This window comes from Agelaius phoeniceus, chromosome 1 (genome assembly GCF_051311805.1).
Source record: "Agelaius phoeniceus isolate bAgePho1 chromosome 1, bAgePho1.hap1, whole genome shotgun sequence".
Classification (NCBI taxonomy): Eukaryota; Metazoa; Chordata; class Aves; order Passeriformes; family Icteridae; genus Agelaius; species Agelaius phoeniceus.
The window spans coordinates 64086618-64103188 of record NC_135265.1 but is presented as its reverse complement, the minus strand read 5'-3'; the positions used below and the strand labels follow the sequence as shown (position 1 = coordinate 64103188).

The following is a 16571-nucleotide window of genomic DNA, read 5'->3' as shown; positions in this document are numbered from 1 at the left end:
ACCGCAGGGGGATTGGTAGAGATGCCCAAAATCTGCATGTGAATTAGTTTGCCTTGATTTGAGACTGCTCTGGAAAAGAATTCCCCTGCCAAAGACTGCATGCAGTTTTCAGTCTGTTTTATCTTAGCCCATCAGTTAGTAAAATAATGCTACCTTTTGCCTTGCTCTTGGGAAAAAACCCTAAATGGACCAAGTCCTGTCACAATTTCTTTTTATCTTTTTGTATTGATGGATACTGACAGTCACCTTTGTGATTCTGAATCAAAACAGTTGAACAAAATATCCCTTCTTTTCACTAGTAGCTTGTAGCTGTAGATGTAATCGAGTCATCTTCCCACAGGATGCATTCAGTTTGCTTGCATATTCTGATCCCTGGAGCAGCCCTGTTGGAAATCAGCTTGACCCCATACAAAGAGAACCCGTGTGCTCTGTGCTCAATAGTGCAATACTAGGTAAGTGTGGCCTGCTGGCTGCCCAGGGCACTCAGGGTGCCTCCCCCGTGTCCCACACAGGTGGCCCTGCTGCTCCACCGTAAGGATAGCAGTGTTGGGTACACTCTTCTGGGAAGAGAGGGATCGTTTTGGAGGGTATGTAAAATAAGAGGTACTTGCCTGCTGTTGTAGTTCAGAGCAAAAATGGCCTGTTCAGTAATGGTGCTGTGCAAGGTCATGTTGTTGCTCCTACTTTGTGGCTTGCTCTAAGAGTAAACTTGCAGATAAATGATTTAAGTAGTTTAGATGTCAAGTTTTCAGTGTATAATTATGAAATGATTTGGGTATTTTAACTGCACTGTGATTCTTTTTCAGAGACTCACAATCTGCCAAAGCAACCCCCACTTGCCCTGGCCATGGGACAGGCGTCACAGTGTCTAGGATTGATGGCCCGGTCAGGAATTGGATCCTGCGCCTTTGCCACAGTGGAAGACTACCTACACTAGCTATGCATTTTGAAGGTCTGAAAGGCGTTGTGGCATATTCAACATGGAAAGTAGACCAGCTCTGCTGACTGGAATTTGGAATTTTAATTATGTACTAAGGACAAGTCTGTCGCTTTATGTTGCTTCCTAGTTTACAGCATGATGCAAATGATTTCTAACTTAGTGTTAGGAGATTTCCATCTTTAAACCTCTTAGACAACTAAGAGTTGAAAATATCACTGGTAACGTCAGACATCCGAATTGACAAGTACCAATCCTTTGAACGATTGTCCAAAACAAACCAAAAATCCTGCTACCTTGTGGTGGGACGGAAGAATAGAAAACATGGATGTATTAGCATGTGGGTGATGTAAACGTCAAGCAGGATGACTTGCCAACCTCCACCCCCATTGTTACATAGTTCAATCAGTGTAATTTGCAAAATGCAAATGGTTTGGATATATAGTGTTGATGGGAAGAAATGATATTTTTTAATGTGTACTGTAAAACTTGAATTACTCAGGAGCTGAGTGAATATGTTTGTTGCTACTTACAATCCCAACCTGTTGATCTTAGTAGTTTTTTGTTTTAACATGGTCTTTTCAACTTCGTTTCCTTGTTTAACTACAGACAGCTTCTGTTGTGTAGGCTCACCAGTTTAACTGTTGTATTATAACAGTATTACATGTCAACACAGTGTGGTTATGACCTATTTATATAAAAACCAAATATTTAGTCAATTTACAGTCTTAATTTAATCTTTGTACACCTTGCATTTTTAAAAGTGCTTAAATAGTACTATATTGCAATAAAATGTAGTGATATCATAATTAACCAGCCATTAAAAACTTACGTCTACATCCACGGTAGCATGGACGTGTATGCTACATTGTCTTGTTCTAGAGCTCCATCCTAGAACAGCAGTTCTTGTGGAGACCTCTGAGGGGAGCTGCTACCTCCCCGTGGAAGCTGGGCTGGTCCAGGTGACAGGTTTTGCCATGTTCTTGCCACACAGTGAGTCTAGCTAAGAGTGCAGGAAGCTTACTCAGGCCTCCCTGCAGATGGGGAAAATCCCTTACTGCTGGAAAGTAATCATGAGGCTGGGAGAGAAGTGTCCTGCTGTGGGAGCTGATTTAATGATTCTGCTGTTAGGGTACAGCCTTTCCTTAGAGACACAAGTCACTGAAGCAGCAGGAGTAACTTCCTGCTGTAAGGAATGCAGCATCCACAACAGTAGGTACAACATTGCTGATGTTTATTCTCTGCAAAGGCATTGCCTCACGGAGGCAGCAGCTCAGCAAGCCTGGTCCTAGCACCAGCTGTTCTACAACACTGGCCTGGCTGCTCTGTAGCTTCCCCAGGAACTTCTGAAAGGGGAGAGGAGATACAGGGAAGTTCCATCAGGCTCAGCTCAGTGCCTTCTGCTGGCTGGAGCTGAAAGCAAAGTGATGATGAAGTGGGAAAAACACCTGTGTTGAGATCAACTGTCACTAAACGTCCTTAGCAGCATCTTCTGAAAAAGCTGTCTTCAGACTCCATTTTTAATATGTGTTGCCAGCCAGCGTTTCTTAAACCTTGCTGCTTTTTCCTTTTTATCTTGCCCTTAAAAAAAAAAAAAAAACAAAAACAGTTACCATTTTTCTTAGCCCCCATGTGCTGGAGAAGCAGCAAACCCTTGGCAGCTGCAGCATTTCAGAACAGAACAACCACTTCAAACACTGATAAACTTCCTACAGTATTTTATGTGCCCCAGCTGCATTCCACTGGCCAGGAGTAGCAGTTTGCACCAGCCCCCTTAGGAGGGTGGGGGGGATACATTGGTGCTTGCAGTGATGGAGCACAGATGGAAAGCAGGCCCTGCTTGCTAAGGACCAGTAACTTTTCCCTCTGGTGTTTGTGACCCTCACAGAATGTGTGGGTGTGAAACTGTCCCTGTCCCTTATGGAAATGAGGAGAAATGGGTGCTATTTCCCTGTGCTCACATAGACGTCCTGGAAGCTTGGTATCTTTTAAGTCTGAGATGCATCTAAAATGCCTTCCAACAGCTCAGAGAGTGGAGGCTGAAACAACAGCTCCTTAAGTATTTATTTCACTGAGCAGCCCTGGCTCTAATACAAGAGCTGTCTCTTAACATACCAAAAATGAGGTAATTTTTTTTTTAAATTGTGTCTTGTACACCATCCCTGGCAGTGTGCTCATGACACCTGCTGAGGCTGCAGTGCTCTGCTGCCCTTCCCTTACTCTCCAGGTGCTTGGAGTTAGAGGATCACAAGCCAAGATACTCTAGTATGGAAACCCTGATTTTATTCAAGTGTACCTTTTAGCCACATATGCAGAAAACAGTACCTGACTTTCTATACTCACCCCAAGACTTGTCCACAAACTGAACAGCAGCTTTTTTGACAGGGGCCCTCTTGTTTGCAAGGGAGAAAAATTCATTTGCTGAAATGGAGACCAGTGTTAATAGCCAAGTTCAAGACAGACAAGGCTCCACCCAGACCCACCCAAGAGCGGCAGAGCTTACCTGGTACCCGGTTGGTGTGTGGCCCGTAGAGCTGAGCATTTAGGAAGTCTTTGGCCAGCTGTTGGTGGAGGCCTGTGGCACTGTGGTCTTTCAAGCACACAGCCACATAGTTCCTATTTGTCCTAGTCAAAGAGACATGTGGTTGATCCCTGAAGCGTGGTTACAGGATCCAGAACAACAGACACTGCTGTCAAGCTTTGCTACTTGAGCACAGCAGCAGCCAGTGATGGTTTCTGATACTCAGATGAGCTTTGTGGCAGTATTAAAAAAATAAAAAGCTGGACCAATACTCTCAAAGCTGTTGTCCTATGCCTTTGTGTGCCCTGAGTAGTTTCCTTGGGTGTCTTGAGCTCATCCTACCAGAAGCTAGGGCAATTACTCTCTAGGGCCATGAGTGACAATGAAAAAGAGCAGAGAGAAAAACAGATTGAAATGCAGGAATTTGGTGCTCAACCACCCCACAATACAATGTGTACTGCTGTGCTTATGACTGCCCAGCCATCTCATAGCAGTTACATATATGTAATATGTAAAAATTATTTCTGTCCTACATATATATGTATGTATGCACACATATATAAGTATGCTAAACCAGAAGATATAAAAGGCACTTTTAGCACATAAATATGCTTTCAATCAGACCATGGATGGGGGAGCATGAAGTTCAGAAGAGAGTACAGCCATGCAGTGACAGAACAGACCTTCCCACACCAGGCAAAATCATCTCCTCCTCCTACCTGGCACCCTTCCTCCTCTTGCCTTTCTTCTCCTGCACTTCAGCTTGGCCTTGCTCCAGCTCTACAGCCTCAGCTTCAAGTTCTTCACCTAGAGTAACTTGTAAATGAAATTTCCCAAATTTTACAAATAAAAACTGGCCAGTGAAACAGGAACAGGACTTAAAACAAGCAGCATTTTTCAGAAGCACTGACTAGGAAGAAGAGCTGTAAGAGGGAGGGAAAGAAATACGGTGAGGGGAGCAACCCAAAGTGCTGCTAGCCAGCTTTCCTCGGCATCAACAAAATGGGATTCATCGCTGGAAAAAATTCAATGCAACGCAACAGCTACCCATAAAGGGAAATCCAGCTCTGGCTTCAGTCTTGCTTCATTCTCAGCTCATCTCTTTGCTATGTCAATTCAACAGATCTTTTTTAAATAAAAGCAAGAAAAAGTAGCAGTTACACCATACAGGAGCACGTGACATTTGGATGAGAGAACTGTTTAAATTTAAGATTTTTTCTGAAGTACTTCTAAGTATAGATGAAGCAAAACCAGCAGTCATAAACACTCTAGGCTCTTGATTTTGTAATTATGAGTTTGAAAAAACTTACTTAATATCCTACAGATGCTATTAAACTGTAGTTTGATATGTAAAGTATAGAGGCAATTTAACAACTCTACCCAGGGATAGCCTCTATAACTTAAACAAAATCTAAATATTAATCCACCTTTTTGCTTTTTCTGCTGTAACACCTGCCCAAGATGGCTTTAAACACTTCAGGCTATTTAACTGAAATCACTGCACAAGTTACTTATGTAAAAGGTGTAAGAATTAGATTGAATCTATGTATTTTTCCTCAGACATTTCTTTTCCTGGGGAAAAGACAATCTGTCCAGTGTGTTCATGATTAAGACCTGGAGAAGGTGTCTGCAACAGAGCTCCCCCCTGGAGCTCTGGCACAGGAATGAACTCCTGAAGTACCAGATGTGCATCTCGTTAGCAAAGCGAGCTGTAACATACCTGGATCATCTGCCGCAGCCTGCTCAGCGGGACTGGGAAGCAAAGGGAAGGCAACAGGTTACTCTTCAATTTACACTCCCTCCCTTTACTAAAGCCGTGAAACCCCCATTTCCAGTATGGTCTCCCAGAAGGGGCTGCCGCAGGGGTGGGAGATAAGGAGAGGGGGGATCCCAACAGCCACCGCCGCCTCCCCATGTCCCCTCACCGTGCGGACACATCCTGCAGTTCCTGCAGCTCCTGCAGCACGGCCTCGGGCAGCAGCCTGCGCTTCTGTGGGGGAGAGAGAGGGGAGTCAGGCGGGCACGGACACGGCCGGCACACACACACACACACACACACACACACACACACACACACACACACACACACAGCCGGGGCCCGCCCGGCGCCCCGCGGGGATAGCGCGGTACCTTCTGCTCCGCGAACAGCTCCTGGTGCCGCCGCCGCTTCTCCTTCAGCAGCTCCCGGTGCCTGCGGGAAGGCGGGAGCCACCGTCAGCATTCCATGGGGGGAGAGGAGGGATTACGGGCGGGCACAAAGGGGGTGAACGAGGGCTTGGAAGGGCAAAGGAGGTGGTGAGGAGGGGCAAGTGAGGGGCATAAGGGAGAGGGGATAGGAAAAGTGAAAGGGGCTTAGAGGGGTGAAGAGGGGGAAGGGGTTACGAGCGTACAAGCGGGATAACGAAGAAGAGGCCAGGGAGGCCTAAGAGGAGTGGTGGGGTAAGAAGGGAGGGAAAGAAGACAACAAGGGGACATAAGCAGAGATAAGGGAGAGAATAAGGGGAGGATAAGAGGGGGAAAGAGGCGTGTACGGGGGTAAAAAGGGGTCTAAGAGGGTAAGAGGAGTGGAGGGGGGGTTAGAGAGGTAAGCGAGGGGTTAGGGCGGCGGTAAGAGAGGTGAAAGGGGAGATGAGTGGGGCTAGGCGAAGGGGATAAGAGAAGGGAAGCGCTGGTGTGGGAGCCGCCGTTCCGGAGCAGGAGGCTCCGGCATGTCCGCACCTCCGCGCCGCCTCTCCCACGAGCTTCCGCTCGGCCTCGGCCGCCTCCCTCGCCACGCCGAAGGGCACCTCCTCCGGGGCTTCGTCCTCCGAGGAGGACGCCGGGCTGGGCAGCGCGGCGGGAGCCCGGCGCTTGCCCGCGGCCGCCGCCTTCGCCTCCTTCGCTTTCTGCCGGCGCGCCATGGCCGCGGCCCCTGCGCCGCCCGCCCCGGAACCGCTCCCGCCTTCCGCCGGGGAATGCCGAGCGCCGGGACACCCGCCCAGCCCCGGCCCGCCCCGCGGGATGCGCGCACAGACAAAACAGGACAGCGGAGGGGGCCCCGCCTTTATTGCCGTGCGGACGAGTCCCGCCGCCGCCTCCAGCCCGCCCGCCCCGCGCTGGGCCCCGCCGGCCCCGGCCGCTCCCGACACTCCGGAGGTGATCCAGGGCTCAGGAGATGATCTCCGTCTCGTGTCGCGCCAGCGCCGGTGGCAGCGTGGTCCCGCAGGGGCCCGGGAAGTGGAACCTGGAAGGAAGCGGCAAGTTTAGGGCGCGGGCAGGCACTGGCGCATCCCGCTGCTTTACCTGGCGAGTCTGGCGGGGGCACGGGAGGGACGGAGGGAGGAAAGAGGAGGAGGAGGAGAGAGGGGTTTAGGCCTTGTGGGGCGTGGGGACAGACTTCAGCCTCACCCTTTAAATAATAGAGTTTGTGTTTTCAGTGAAAATTCCACCATGGAAGAAGAATCCTCTTTTCTTACTTATTAACAGAAACTTAATATTTCATAAGCGCTGGGGGGAAAACGTGACCGTATTTGTCTAAACCCAGCGTTTTGGCAGCTGGACCAAGGGGCAGGTAGGAAGGGACTGAAGGCTGTTGCCTGAGCAGCGTTACCTGAACCTGTTGGTGGCAGGAGTGGTCTCCATGTTGAACTCCGCGACCGGGACTCCTCTGGCCGAGACCTGCGGGGCGAACATGGCCGCAGGATACACCACGGACGAGGTCCCGACCTGCAGGCAGTGGGACAGAAGTCACAAGAATAGTAGGACAGCACTCAAACAGACCAAACCAACTCAGCCCCGAGGTGAGGGCCATTCTCACAACTGCACTGTACTGAAGCGTAGGAGATGCCTACAGAAATGAAACTGAATCAGTATCTCATTAGTGTCACTGCAGATATAACTAATTTAGCATAGCAATCAGGAATTGTTTCTCTGATGCAGCCTAAAGAAACCCATTTATAACTGTAGATGGAAAAAAAAATCCCAGAAACAAAATGGCACATTCTGTCTTCAAGGAAAAATAAAAACCCAGGGAAACATTCCTTCTGTTACTTTAGATCATTCTGTAAATGGAAGACAGTCTAAGCAAGTGTTTTGGTTAGGGATCTGGAACCTACACGGCATGTAAAACACCTTGCAAAAAAGCAGCACGTTATAACTTACTTCCTTTTCAAACTGAGCATCAAAATAATTGCATTTTTTACTGTTTGAGAAATTAGAATGACAGAATAGCATGGATTGGAAGAGACCTCAAAGATCATCTTTCCAACCTCTCTGCCAGGGGCAGGGACACCTTCTACTAGCTCAGGTTGCTCAGAGGCCCATCCAACCTGGCCCTGAAGGCTTCCAGGGATGGGGCACCCACAGCTTCTCTGGGCAACCTGTGCCAGTGCCTCACCACCCTCACAGTAAGGAATTTCTCCCTATATGTAATCTAAAGCCACTCTCTTTCAGTTAAAAGCCATCATCCCTTGTTCCTGATGAAGAGTCCCTCTCTGGCCTCCTTGTAGGCCTCTTTCAGTACTGGAAGGCTGCTCTAAGGTCTCCCAAGAGCCTTCCCTTCTCCAGGCTGAGCAGCCCCACTCTCTCAGGCTCTCTTTGTAGGGAAGGTGCTCCAGTGCCCTTATCAACTTTGGGCTCTCCTCTGGACTTGCTCCAGCAGTTCCATGTCCTTATGCTGGGGGCACCAGAACTGTCCACAGTATTCCAGCTGGGGTCCCACCAGAGCAGAGGGCGAGTAAAATTCAACAGCCAAACAGCATTGTTTAATCTCTAACCCCTGTGTACTTGACTTCTGAGTAGTCTGTGTACATTTTCAAACTGAAAGGTCTTTTAATGTTTTGCACTGGACACCAGAGAGTCCCTCTGGGGCTTTTAGTTCCCTCAGTGAAGCACAGATGCATCTGCTTTGCCCAGGAGTTGCCACGTCCCTAGCGTGCCCTCCCTGGCTGTTCAGAGGACAGGTAAGGAAAGCGCCACTCACGACCAAGCAGAGGTCACAAATATCCAGCTCCTTCTCCACCGCCGTGAGCACGCCGGGATCCAGGGCTTCCCCAAACCACACCACGTGGGGCCGCAGGAGCCCATTGCAGCCGTCCTCCTCACACCTGCTCAGACACCACAGAGGGACGGACAGAGTCAGGCTGCTGCTGACGGGGGCGCTTCAGGCTGCAGAGCAGCAAAGCAGCTCTCATTCTCCCCTGGGCAAGTCTTACTTGCCATCATCCTCTCTCCACCTTCACAGCCCTCCCCACGCCCTTCTCTACCATGTGCTGGACAGAAGGCAGATCATTCCATGCTATGCACGTGCTGGAAGTACACATGTACTGCATGATCCCAAGGAAGGGGGCACCGAACAGTTGTTCAGCACAGATACTTAATTGTGTCTTCCCCTTATTCAGCTCCTGAAATGCAGGAAAGTTAAAACTCAGCCTCCATCAGCTTTAACAAACTAGATGACAGGGTTTTAAGGAGAAAATGACCCAAAAGAAGCATCTTATTAGCCTCTTTTTCCTTAGGAATCAGTTGAAAAATGTGGTGGCTTTTTCCATCTGCAACTAGCTAAGGCAAAGCTTCAGGCAACATAAAAAAGCATTGTGGCACATTCTGTGCCTGTGAGGGGACCCCACCATGGTATTCCAGAAAAACAGTGGGTGACACCTGCAAAGTAACAAAACAATTACTGCTGTAGCACTCACTTTCTTGCTGCAATTCTCCTACTACTTCACTTACTACAAACCCCAGAAATTTGGCCACGTTTCATCTTGGTGCTCAAGTACACAAACGTGTGATGCCTTTAGCACCATGGTAACTTCTACACGCTCCTTTGTCTGATGCCCCCTGTAACTTTAGACTCAGTTTCCGGGGGCAGAGTTCCAGAGTTGTTGTCATCTTATCACAGGGGTTCCATACTATTATCTCCTATCGCAAAAGTTTCACACCTTCTTGGTGTTTCTCATGGGCAGAGAGCACTGACTCTTCTTCACAAAGCAGCCAACTGACTCCAGTCCTTGAGCAGCCACCCCACTCTTTTGTAGCACTCTTCTTCTCATGGGTTACAGCTGTGGCCTGTTAAAGTCAGGCCTGTTCCTAATTTTTGATAGCTGGCCCAGCTGCAACTCCTTAGGGGTAAGATTACTTTCTACACTATTTTCTTATATTCTATCCCCCTACACAGAGTTCTTTGTCTCCTGTGAAATGTCCTTCCAAAACAACATGAACAGTAACATGAAGCTTTGAGATGCACAAAGCATGAAGAGGTAACAGCCCAACAAAGTGATCCATACATACTGAGGAAGGTCTTCAACTGGAATGGCAGCATCTTCTGTGTCAGGATCTGGAGCCCTGTAGTTACGAAATGGAAATAACACGTTCAACGGTACAAAATGTATTTTATAAATTAATAAAAACTTAACATTCTCTAAAAACCTTCATATTCTCTAAAGCACACCCTCCAATCAAAGAATTTGCAACTTCAGCCAACTTGAACACCTACTACAGTCCTAAAATACCATACATGAGGCAGGCAGGAATTTGTCCAGAATTTTCCTGAAGCTGAGCAACTGTAATAAGCCAGCCAAAACTGTCAAAGGCACAACAACTATTTATGTAACTATCTAAAGGTCTGGTGAAATGTAAAGGGAAAAAAGTCCTAAAAAGTCTTTAAGTATATGCCTGGCCCATCCCCCCCTGCTCACTTCCATTTTTAATGGTGAAAGAAAGAATGGATTACCCCTTCCCAGCCAATGCGGGGCAGATCGGGCTCTTGTAATTTGCAGCTACGTTTCCACAGCTGGTGCACCGAGTTTTAAATAAACTACCTGGAACATACAAAGAGGAAACATCAGGGATGAAGCAATGGCTCTGAGGTGTGGCTGTGCAGGCAAGTGGTTGTGTTTATCCTGGGCAGCTTCTCTTTACAGACCTTGAAGGCTGTGCCTTGCAGGTAACTTAAAACAGGAATGCAACAGCAAAGACAGTCCCACTGTGCCACCTTGTTCTGCCTCAGGACGTGAGTAATACACAGTCCCATAACATATTTTGCAGGAAAATAATAATTTTATCATAATCAGTGATAAAATATCACTGAGGGAGATGATTTCTGTTTATTGCTTTTCCTCTTACATCAGAAACATTTTTTTAAAGAAATAAAATATGCTGGTCAACACCATTTTGTTTGATGCAAAACTCCACCCCCAAAACTTCTGTAGCATTACTAACATGCTGTCGAGATGTGTAATATAGCCAAGAGCTAAAAATTGTGTCCATTTTGTAAGAACACAAATAAACAAAATTAAACTCTTGTCAAGACTTCATTGGGTCCACAGCTGCTAAATAGCTTGTGCAGGTTTCCTGTGTCCAAAAGTGGTGGTGGGAAATCCCATTTACACCTTTAGTGATACACAAGTTAAAAAGCATCACAGTGCTGGAGGACCAGGATGGGTCTTTGTCCTGGGAGAGTTCTACCCTGTGGCAGGGACTGAGGAGTGGAAAAATGAGTGGGGTCACCTCCAGGGATGGAGAGGGGCTTCCACACCCTCTTCCTCTCCACACCTGTACATTTCCTCAGATCCCAAACCCCCGCCGACCCCCAGGGTGCTGCACCTGCCATGTGCTCTTCTGGCACTTTGTGGGAGTAAGGAATACCACTGACTACAGAGAAGAGAGGGGGAGGGCCACTGGCTGCAGGAAAGAAAGGTAAGGGAATCTCAATTGTTTCCAGTCCCTTTGTCCTCCTGTAGCCAAGAAGTGCACAAGTGAGAACAGAGGGAAAGCTCCAGGGCTGGTGAGGCCAGGCTTGCCAATACACCCTTAACTGGTGGCAGACTGACACCACCCCTACCACACAGTGGAATCCCTGGGGATTCTTTTCCCCTTTTCTAAGTGAAATCAGCCAGGTGTCACAGCCACATGAATTCAAGTGGATCTGCGGAAAATTGTGCAAGCAAGAAATGAGAACCATTTCCTGTGTACTGTCAGAATCCACTAAAAACAGAAAGATGAGATTCTGTGATCCTAAAGGTGAGGAATAAAGAGAGGCTACAAAGTACTTGAAACAACTTCCAAAGGAGAACAGGGTGTTATTGTAAATAACTTTATGCAAATGATTGTAATTTTAAAGACAAAAATATTTTCTGTCTGTAGTTATTCCATTTTCCCTTCTTCCCAATCCCCACCCCAGGTTTCCTGGCCTGTGGCAGACACGTGAGCCAGCTCCTACCGTGGATTTCTAAGAGGTGCTTGGTGCCTGCCTTCCTGTGCAGCTCATCAATGTTCTGAGTGATGACCACAACGCTCCTGCCTTGCTTGCTGAGACGCTTCTCGCACTCTGCAATGGCAATGTGGGCTGGATTGGGATGTTTGCTCAGCATTACCTCCCGCCGGTAGTGGTAGAATTCCCACACGCGGGAAGGGTTTCGCGCAAAAGCCCCTGGAGTAGCCAGATCCTGCAAAAGATGTAACAGGTCGTCCTACAACAAAAGAATCTCTTCCCCAGATGAAGCCTGCTGGAGCTCTGCCATTTATACTGCTGCATTTATACATCTCTGCATTTATACTGCCTGCATCACAAGGTCATCAAAAGCAGATTATCTATAACCAAGTGCAGTTGATAAGAATATTGTTCCACGACCCTTACAAGGGTGACAAGTCAAAGTGTCAGATCAAAAGAGGAAATAACCTACAGAAATAGTGTTGTACACGGGTTTACACTACACTCCAACTGTAGTCTGTGCTGCCCTACCAAACTATTAGAAGCTTAGCACAATGCAAGATTAGATATTCCAGTGCACACCTTTTTTTTGGCACCCACAACTCTCTTTTCCATGGCAGCCATAAAACTCAGCATCACGTGAATATATTTCCTTTGCTAGGAATTTATTTTGTGCTTTAAGTGTAACACAAGCCAAATTACACCCATTGTCAAAACCAAAGTCTAATGCCTTGTATTTTGTATGCAGGTAAAATTGAAGCTGCTTTTCACAGTAACTTTAATTTTGGCTTCTCTTTCTCAAAAATGAGGTGCAGCTCAGTCCAGCACCTCAGTGCACAATTCCACTGACACAGAAACTGAATGCAAGCTTCTGATGCAGCAGGACCAAACATTTATACACACACATGCTTTATCTGAATTGATGATCACTGAAAGCAAAAAACTCATCTTTAGATTCAAACCAGTTTCAAAAACTCATGTCTCTGACACTTTTTTAGCTTCATCAGATCTTTCAGGAATGCTGTAATTAAAAACCACAAAGAAAGCAGGTGTGATTGCACCATTTGGGGTAGCAGGTTCTGACAGCAGAACAGCTGCTGAAACACCTGCAGCACCAGCAGGATGAGACTCATGAGGCCCCCACAGAGCTCCCCCACATTAATGGTGCCTTCAGCTGTACTTCCAGTGTCACCTCCTCTCACCTTCCAGTGCTCTCACCTCCTCTCCCACCCCTGTGGCTCCCAGTGCTGGCAAGATCATTCCAGCAAGAGAGACAGCCTGTGGGAGAATTAAAGAACCTGCCCCAAAATAAAACAAGTCCTAAATAATTTTTAAAGGGTGTTATGAGACACCAAGATTAAAAGAAAACAACCAGTCTACTGTCAGTTTTTCCTTTGGTATTTTGGTTCGTTTTAAACGCTAAAGAGTGTGAAACAGGAAAGGCCCCACACAGGAGGAAAACAGAGAGGGTGTCAAAAGATGAGCAAACAGCAGAACTGCAGGAAAACAAGGATGGTAGAAAGACCCAGAGCTGCCTGCAAGAATGTTGTTTTTGCCAAGCAACTGATAAACTGAAGGACAGAAGCAGATCCCCAAGGGCACGGAGAAGAGCTGCAGAGGCAGCTGCTGTAGGGAGAGCTCTGTCCTTGCTGCACTGCCATGGGAGAACTTCCACTCTCTTCCTCCAGCTGTTCCTGACGCACCATGCTCACCTGTGTGATGGACAGAGAGGCACGGCTGCGCAGGCACGGGCCCCCAGTACCTACCTGGGCTTGCCACTTTCTCCAGAAGCCTCCAGCCCCTCTGAAGGTGGGGACGCCGCTCTCGGCACTGACCCCGGCTCCGGTGATGATGGCGATGTGCTTGGCCTTGGCAAACACCTCTCGGAAATCAGCCATGTCTGTGCCAGGGCAGGGAAACAAGGAGCTGTTCAGGCACTCACACCCTGACCTAAGAGGCCACACTTACACGTCCAGAAATGGCTTCCATACACACCTCCCATGACTTCAATTTCGGAATACCTACTGGCTGCCTCCTGAGCTTCTGTATGTTGGAATTTAAAGGGCAGTTCCTGGAGATCCTCAAAATATGTGTCTGAGCAGGCTCAGTAGGGCAACATGTGCTAAACATGATTATAATCAATACTGGAAAGGCAGAGCCTTTAACTAAAACCCCACACTGGATGCTATCCCAATAACAACTGTTGGCACCACCACCTAGGAACAGTTTGGTTCCTAATTGTTACTTAAGATCCTGAGTTGAAAAAAAAAACACATTTCTTTTGTTGTTGTTTTTGTTTGGATATTTTTCCACAAAGTATCACCTTCAAAATTAAGGTAATTTGGGAAATTGTGCTTTCTTTTGAGGCATTTTTCCTGTTTTCTAAGTTTGCAGCTGTATTTTATCTTTTTAAATGTGTTTTTCCCATCATTTTTCCCTGCATGGTAGTTTGGGAAAAAGATGGAAAATTTCCTTTGCATTTTTATGTAAGCCAAGACAAGATTAAAAAGGAACAGCTTACAACAGACAGATAAAAAAATATCTCTTACAGTTTACCTCAGATATGATTTTTAAAGCAACTCAGGTTAGAATCACAAAATGGCTGAGGTGGGAACAGACCTCTGGAGATTCTTTTGTTCAACCCCCTCTGCTTAAGCAGGGTCAGCCAGAGCAGACTGCCCTGGACAGTGTCCTGTGGGGTGGCTTTTGGTATCTCCATGCATAGAGACTCCATAACCTTCCTGCACAATTCAATCCATTGTCTGACCGCCCTCACAGCTGACAAACACCATGGGGTGTTTTTATGCATTGAGAAGATGCCCTGGAGCCTTCATTGCCACAAGGCCTCATCACTGGCTTAAGGCCAACATGGTACCCACCAGATCCCCAGGGACACTCCTGCCCAGCTGGTCACTCCAGCCTGTCCTAGTGCCTGGGGCTATTTATTCCCAGGGGCAGGACCCTCTGGAGTATCAACCACTCCTCCCAGCTTCATATTATATGGAAGCTTGCCAAGGATACACTCTGGTCCATTGTCCAGGTCATTAATGAAGGTGTTAAACAACACTGGCCTCAGTACAGGCTCCTATGGTATCCCACGAGTGAGCAGCCTCCAGCTGAACTTTGAGCTGCTCACCACAACCCTAATCCTCACAATTTACTAGGGGGTCTTTCAAATAAAAACCAAAACTACCCCCTCCCCCCACACACACACACCCAAAGGCAGGTAAGTTCCTGTAGGGAGAAAGAGCAACTGGAGAGGTCCCAAGACCCACAGCACAGAGCTACAAAACTGGTCAGAGAACGCTGCTACTCTGATGCCCCACCTGCTGCTGCAAACCAAACCTCACAACCCCTGAATGTGTAAAGCTCAGGCCAAAAGCCCTCCCAGCCAGGTCTCTGGCAGCAGCCAAACGCTGATGCTCAAGGCAGCAGAAAAAGCAAGTTTGCCTCAGCTACCCAACATTAGGGGGTTGCTCTAGTACCCGTGTGCAGTTTTCAAGTTAAGGCACATTCTCAAATTGAAAAACAAAACCAGAATCCCCCCAAACAGGTGAAAAGAGATCAGCCTTAACTGCTAGCCTGAACAGGGCTCCTGAACTGTTACAAATGCTCAAGGCCCAGTCTTGTACAAAGAAATGAGGAATTACTTTTATTACTCATTAGCATTATGAAAGGGAAATGCAATTAACCATTGCATACTTATGTGCATAGACTATAAACATTAAAAACGTGTTTATGTTGTAACCATGCTGACTGCAAGGGTTTTTGGAACTCTACAGAATACAGACACAGACAGGTAATTTTACTATTCTGGGGGACAAATGAAGCAACTTCACACTGTTTTAAACATTTTTAATTAAGCCATGGATTTCACCTAGCACACAAAACCTTCTAGCACTTCAAATCCACCTTAAAAACCTGTCCGGGGTGCTAAAGCAAACAAATACACGTCTTACTTGAACTGGGACGGGCCATTTCCAAGCAAAACTTCTGTTTCTTTGAAGACGAGGCCTTAAGTCCACAATGCACTTGGGAAACCAACCTTCTAGCGGTAGATTGAAAGAGACACATCAGGATCCCTCGGAAGTGTTTCACCTGGGGAGAAATAAATCAAACATCAGCGGCCCAGCCAGGGTGCGTATTTCTGCCACCTTCCTGCCAGGGGCTCTCCCTAAAGAACCAGGTGCGAGCGTTCCTCACGGCTTCCTCCTGCACCTGCAGAACACGGAATCACCCCAGCCCGAGACCCTGGGGCCGAGATCACCGCTTTTGTTCGGAACCGGGGAGATCAGCCCCGCTCCAGAGCAGCGATTTCGGCCGACACTCAACTTACGCGACGCTTCCGAACTGCGCTGCTAACCCGAGGCAGCTCTCAGGACCACCGGCATTTTAAGAAGAAGGGGGGAAAGCAAGAGACGGAGCCTCAGCGGGCTGCGAGCCTACGTGCCTCTGCCGGCCCGCAGAAGGGCGAAGGGGACAGCGCGGACAGGCGGAGCCTCGGCGAGGGGGAGGCGGCGAGCGCCGGGCCCTCAGGTCGGGGCTCCGCCCGCCGGGCCCTCACGCCGGCCCCGGGGCCGTGAGTTCGCGGCCCGCCCGCTGCGACTCACCCCGGGCGGCGGCGGCGGAGGCGGCTGAGGCCGAGCCGTGCGGTGCCGCACGTCCCGCCCCGCGCTGCGCCACTCCGCCCTCCCGCGGGGTTAAGGCGGCGGGGAGGCGTGGATGGATGCACTGGAGGCAGCCGCGAGCAGCTTCCCGGCGCTGCGCGGAGCGCGCACGGATCAGCTGGAATGAGACGCAAATAGGTCAGGAAAACTGGACGGCTTTCCAGCGTCATCCCTCTCTGCGGTCCACCCTCGGGCGTTCGCAGTTTACGCGTTCACGGATGAAAACTCCGCTGCACTTGGACAGGACACCTTTTTTTT

General features: G+C 48.2%; 2 protein-coding genes across 8 annotated transcripts in view; one reads left to right on the top strand and one right to left on the bottom strand.

The window, feature by feature from the left end:
• The window catches only part of RANBP9 (RAN binding protein 9), a 39041-nt gene extending 37261 nt beyond the window's left edge, over positions 1 to 1780 (top strand). For all 4 annotated transcript variants that reach the window (XM_077180373.1, XM_077180367.1, XM_077180362.1 and 1 more), the window contains exons 13-14: positions 341 to 452; positions 807 to 1780. In XM_077180373.1, the coding sequence (XP_077036488.1) occupies positions 341 to 452; positions 807 to 937 (243 nt within the window). In that variant the 3' untranslated portion in view covers positions 938 to 1780. The remainder of the gene's footprint in view (positions 1 to 340; positions 453 to 806) is intronic.
• A 369-nt stretch (positions 1781 to 2149) lies between these two features.
• Positions 2150 to 16416, bottom strand: LOC129127060 (NAD-dependent protein deacylase sirtuin-5, mitochondrial). Of its 4 annotated transcripts, XM_054643398.2 has the most exons (13): positions 11656 to 11708; positions 10168 to 10255; positions 9726 to 9779; positions 8419 to 8542; positions 7048 to 7163; positions 6177 to 6681; positions 5589 to 5649; positions 5384 to 5448; positions 5179 to 5210; positions 4178 to 4274; positions 3441 to 3562; positions 3281 to 3358; positions 2150 to 2518 (listed from the first exon to the last, which is right to left on the bottom strand). In XM_054643398.2, the coding sequence occupies exons 3-13, from the start codon at positions 9754 to 9756 to the stop codon at positions 2445 to 2447; spliced, it is 1305 nt and encodes a 434-aa protein (XP_054499373.2). In that variant the 5' UTR covers positions 9757 to 9779; positions 10168 to 10255; positions 11656 to 11708; the 3' UTR covers positions 2150 to 2444. The 4 variants fall into 4 exon arrangements, with proteins under 4 accessions (XP_054499373.2, XP_077036504.1, XP_054499396.2 ...); XM_077180389.1 differs by lacking the exons at positions 2150 to 2518; positions 3281 to 3358; positions 3441 to 3562; ... (2 more) ...; positions 5384 to 5448; positions 5589 to 5649 and adding exons at positions 13413 to 13546; positions 15606 to 15744; positions 16257 to 16416 and having other exon boundaries at positions 6476 to 6681; positions 11656 to 11881; XM_054643421.2 differs by lacking the exons at positions 2150 to 2518; positions 3281 to 3358; positions 3441 to 3562; ... (2 more) ...; positions 5384 to 5448; positions 5589 to 5649 and adding exons at positions 13413 to 13546; positions 15606 to 15744; positions 15983 to 16384 and having other exon boundaries at positions 6476 to 6681; positions 11656 to 11881.
• Positions 16417 to 16571: the final 155 nt, after the last annotated feature.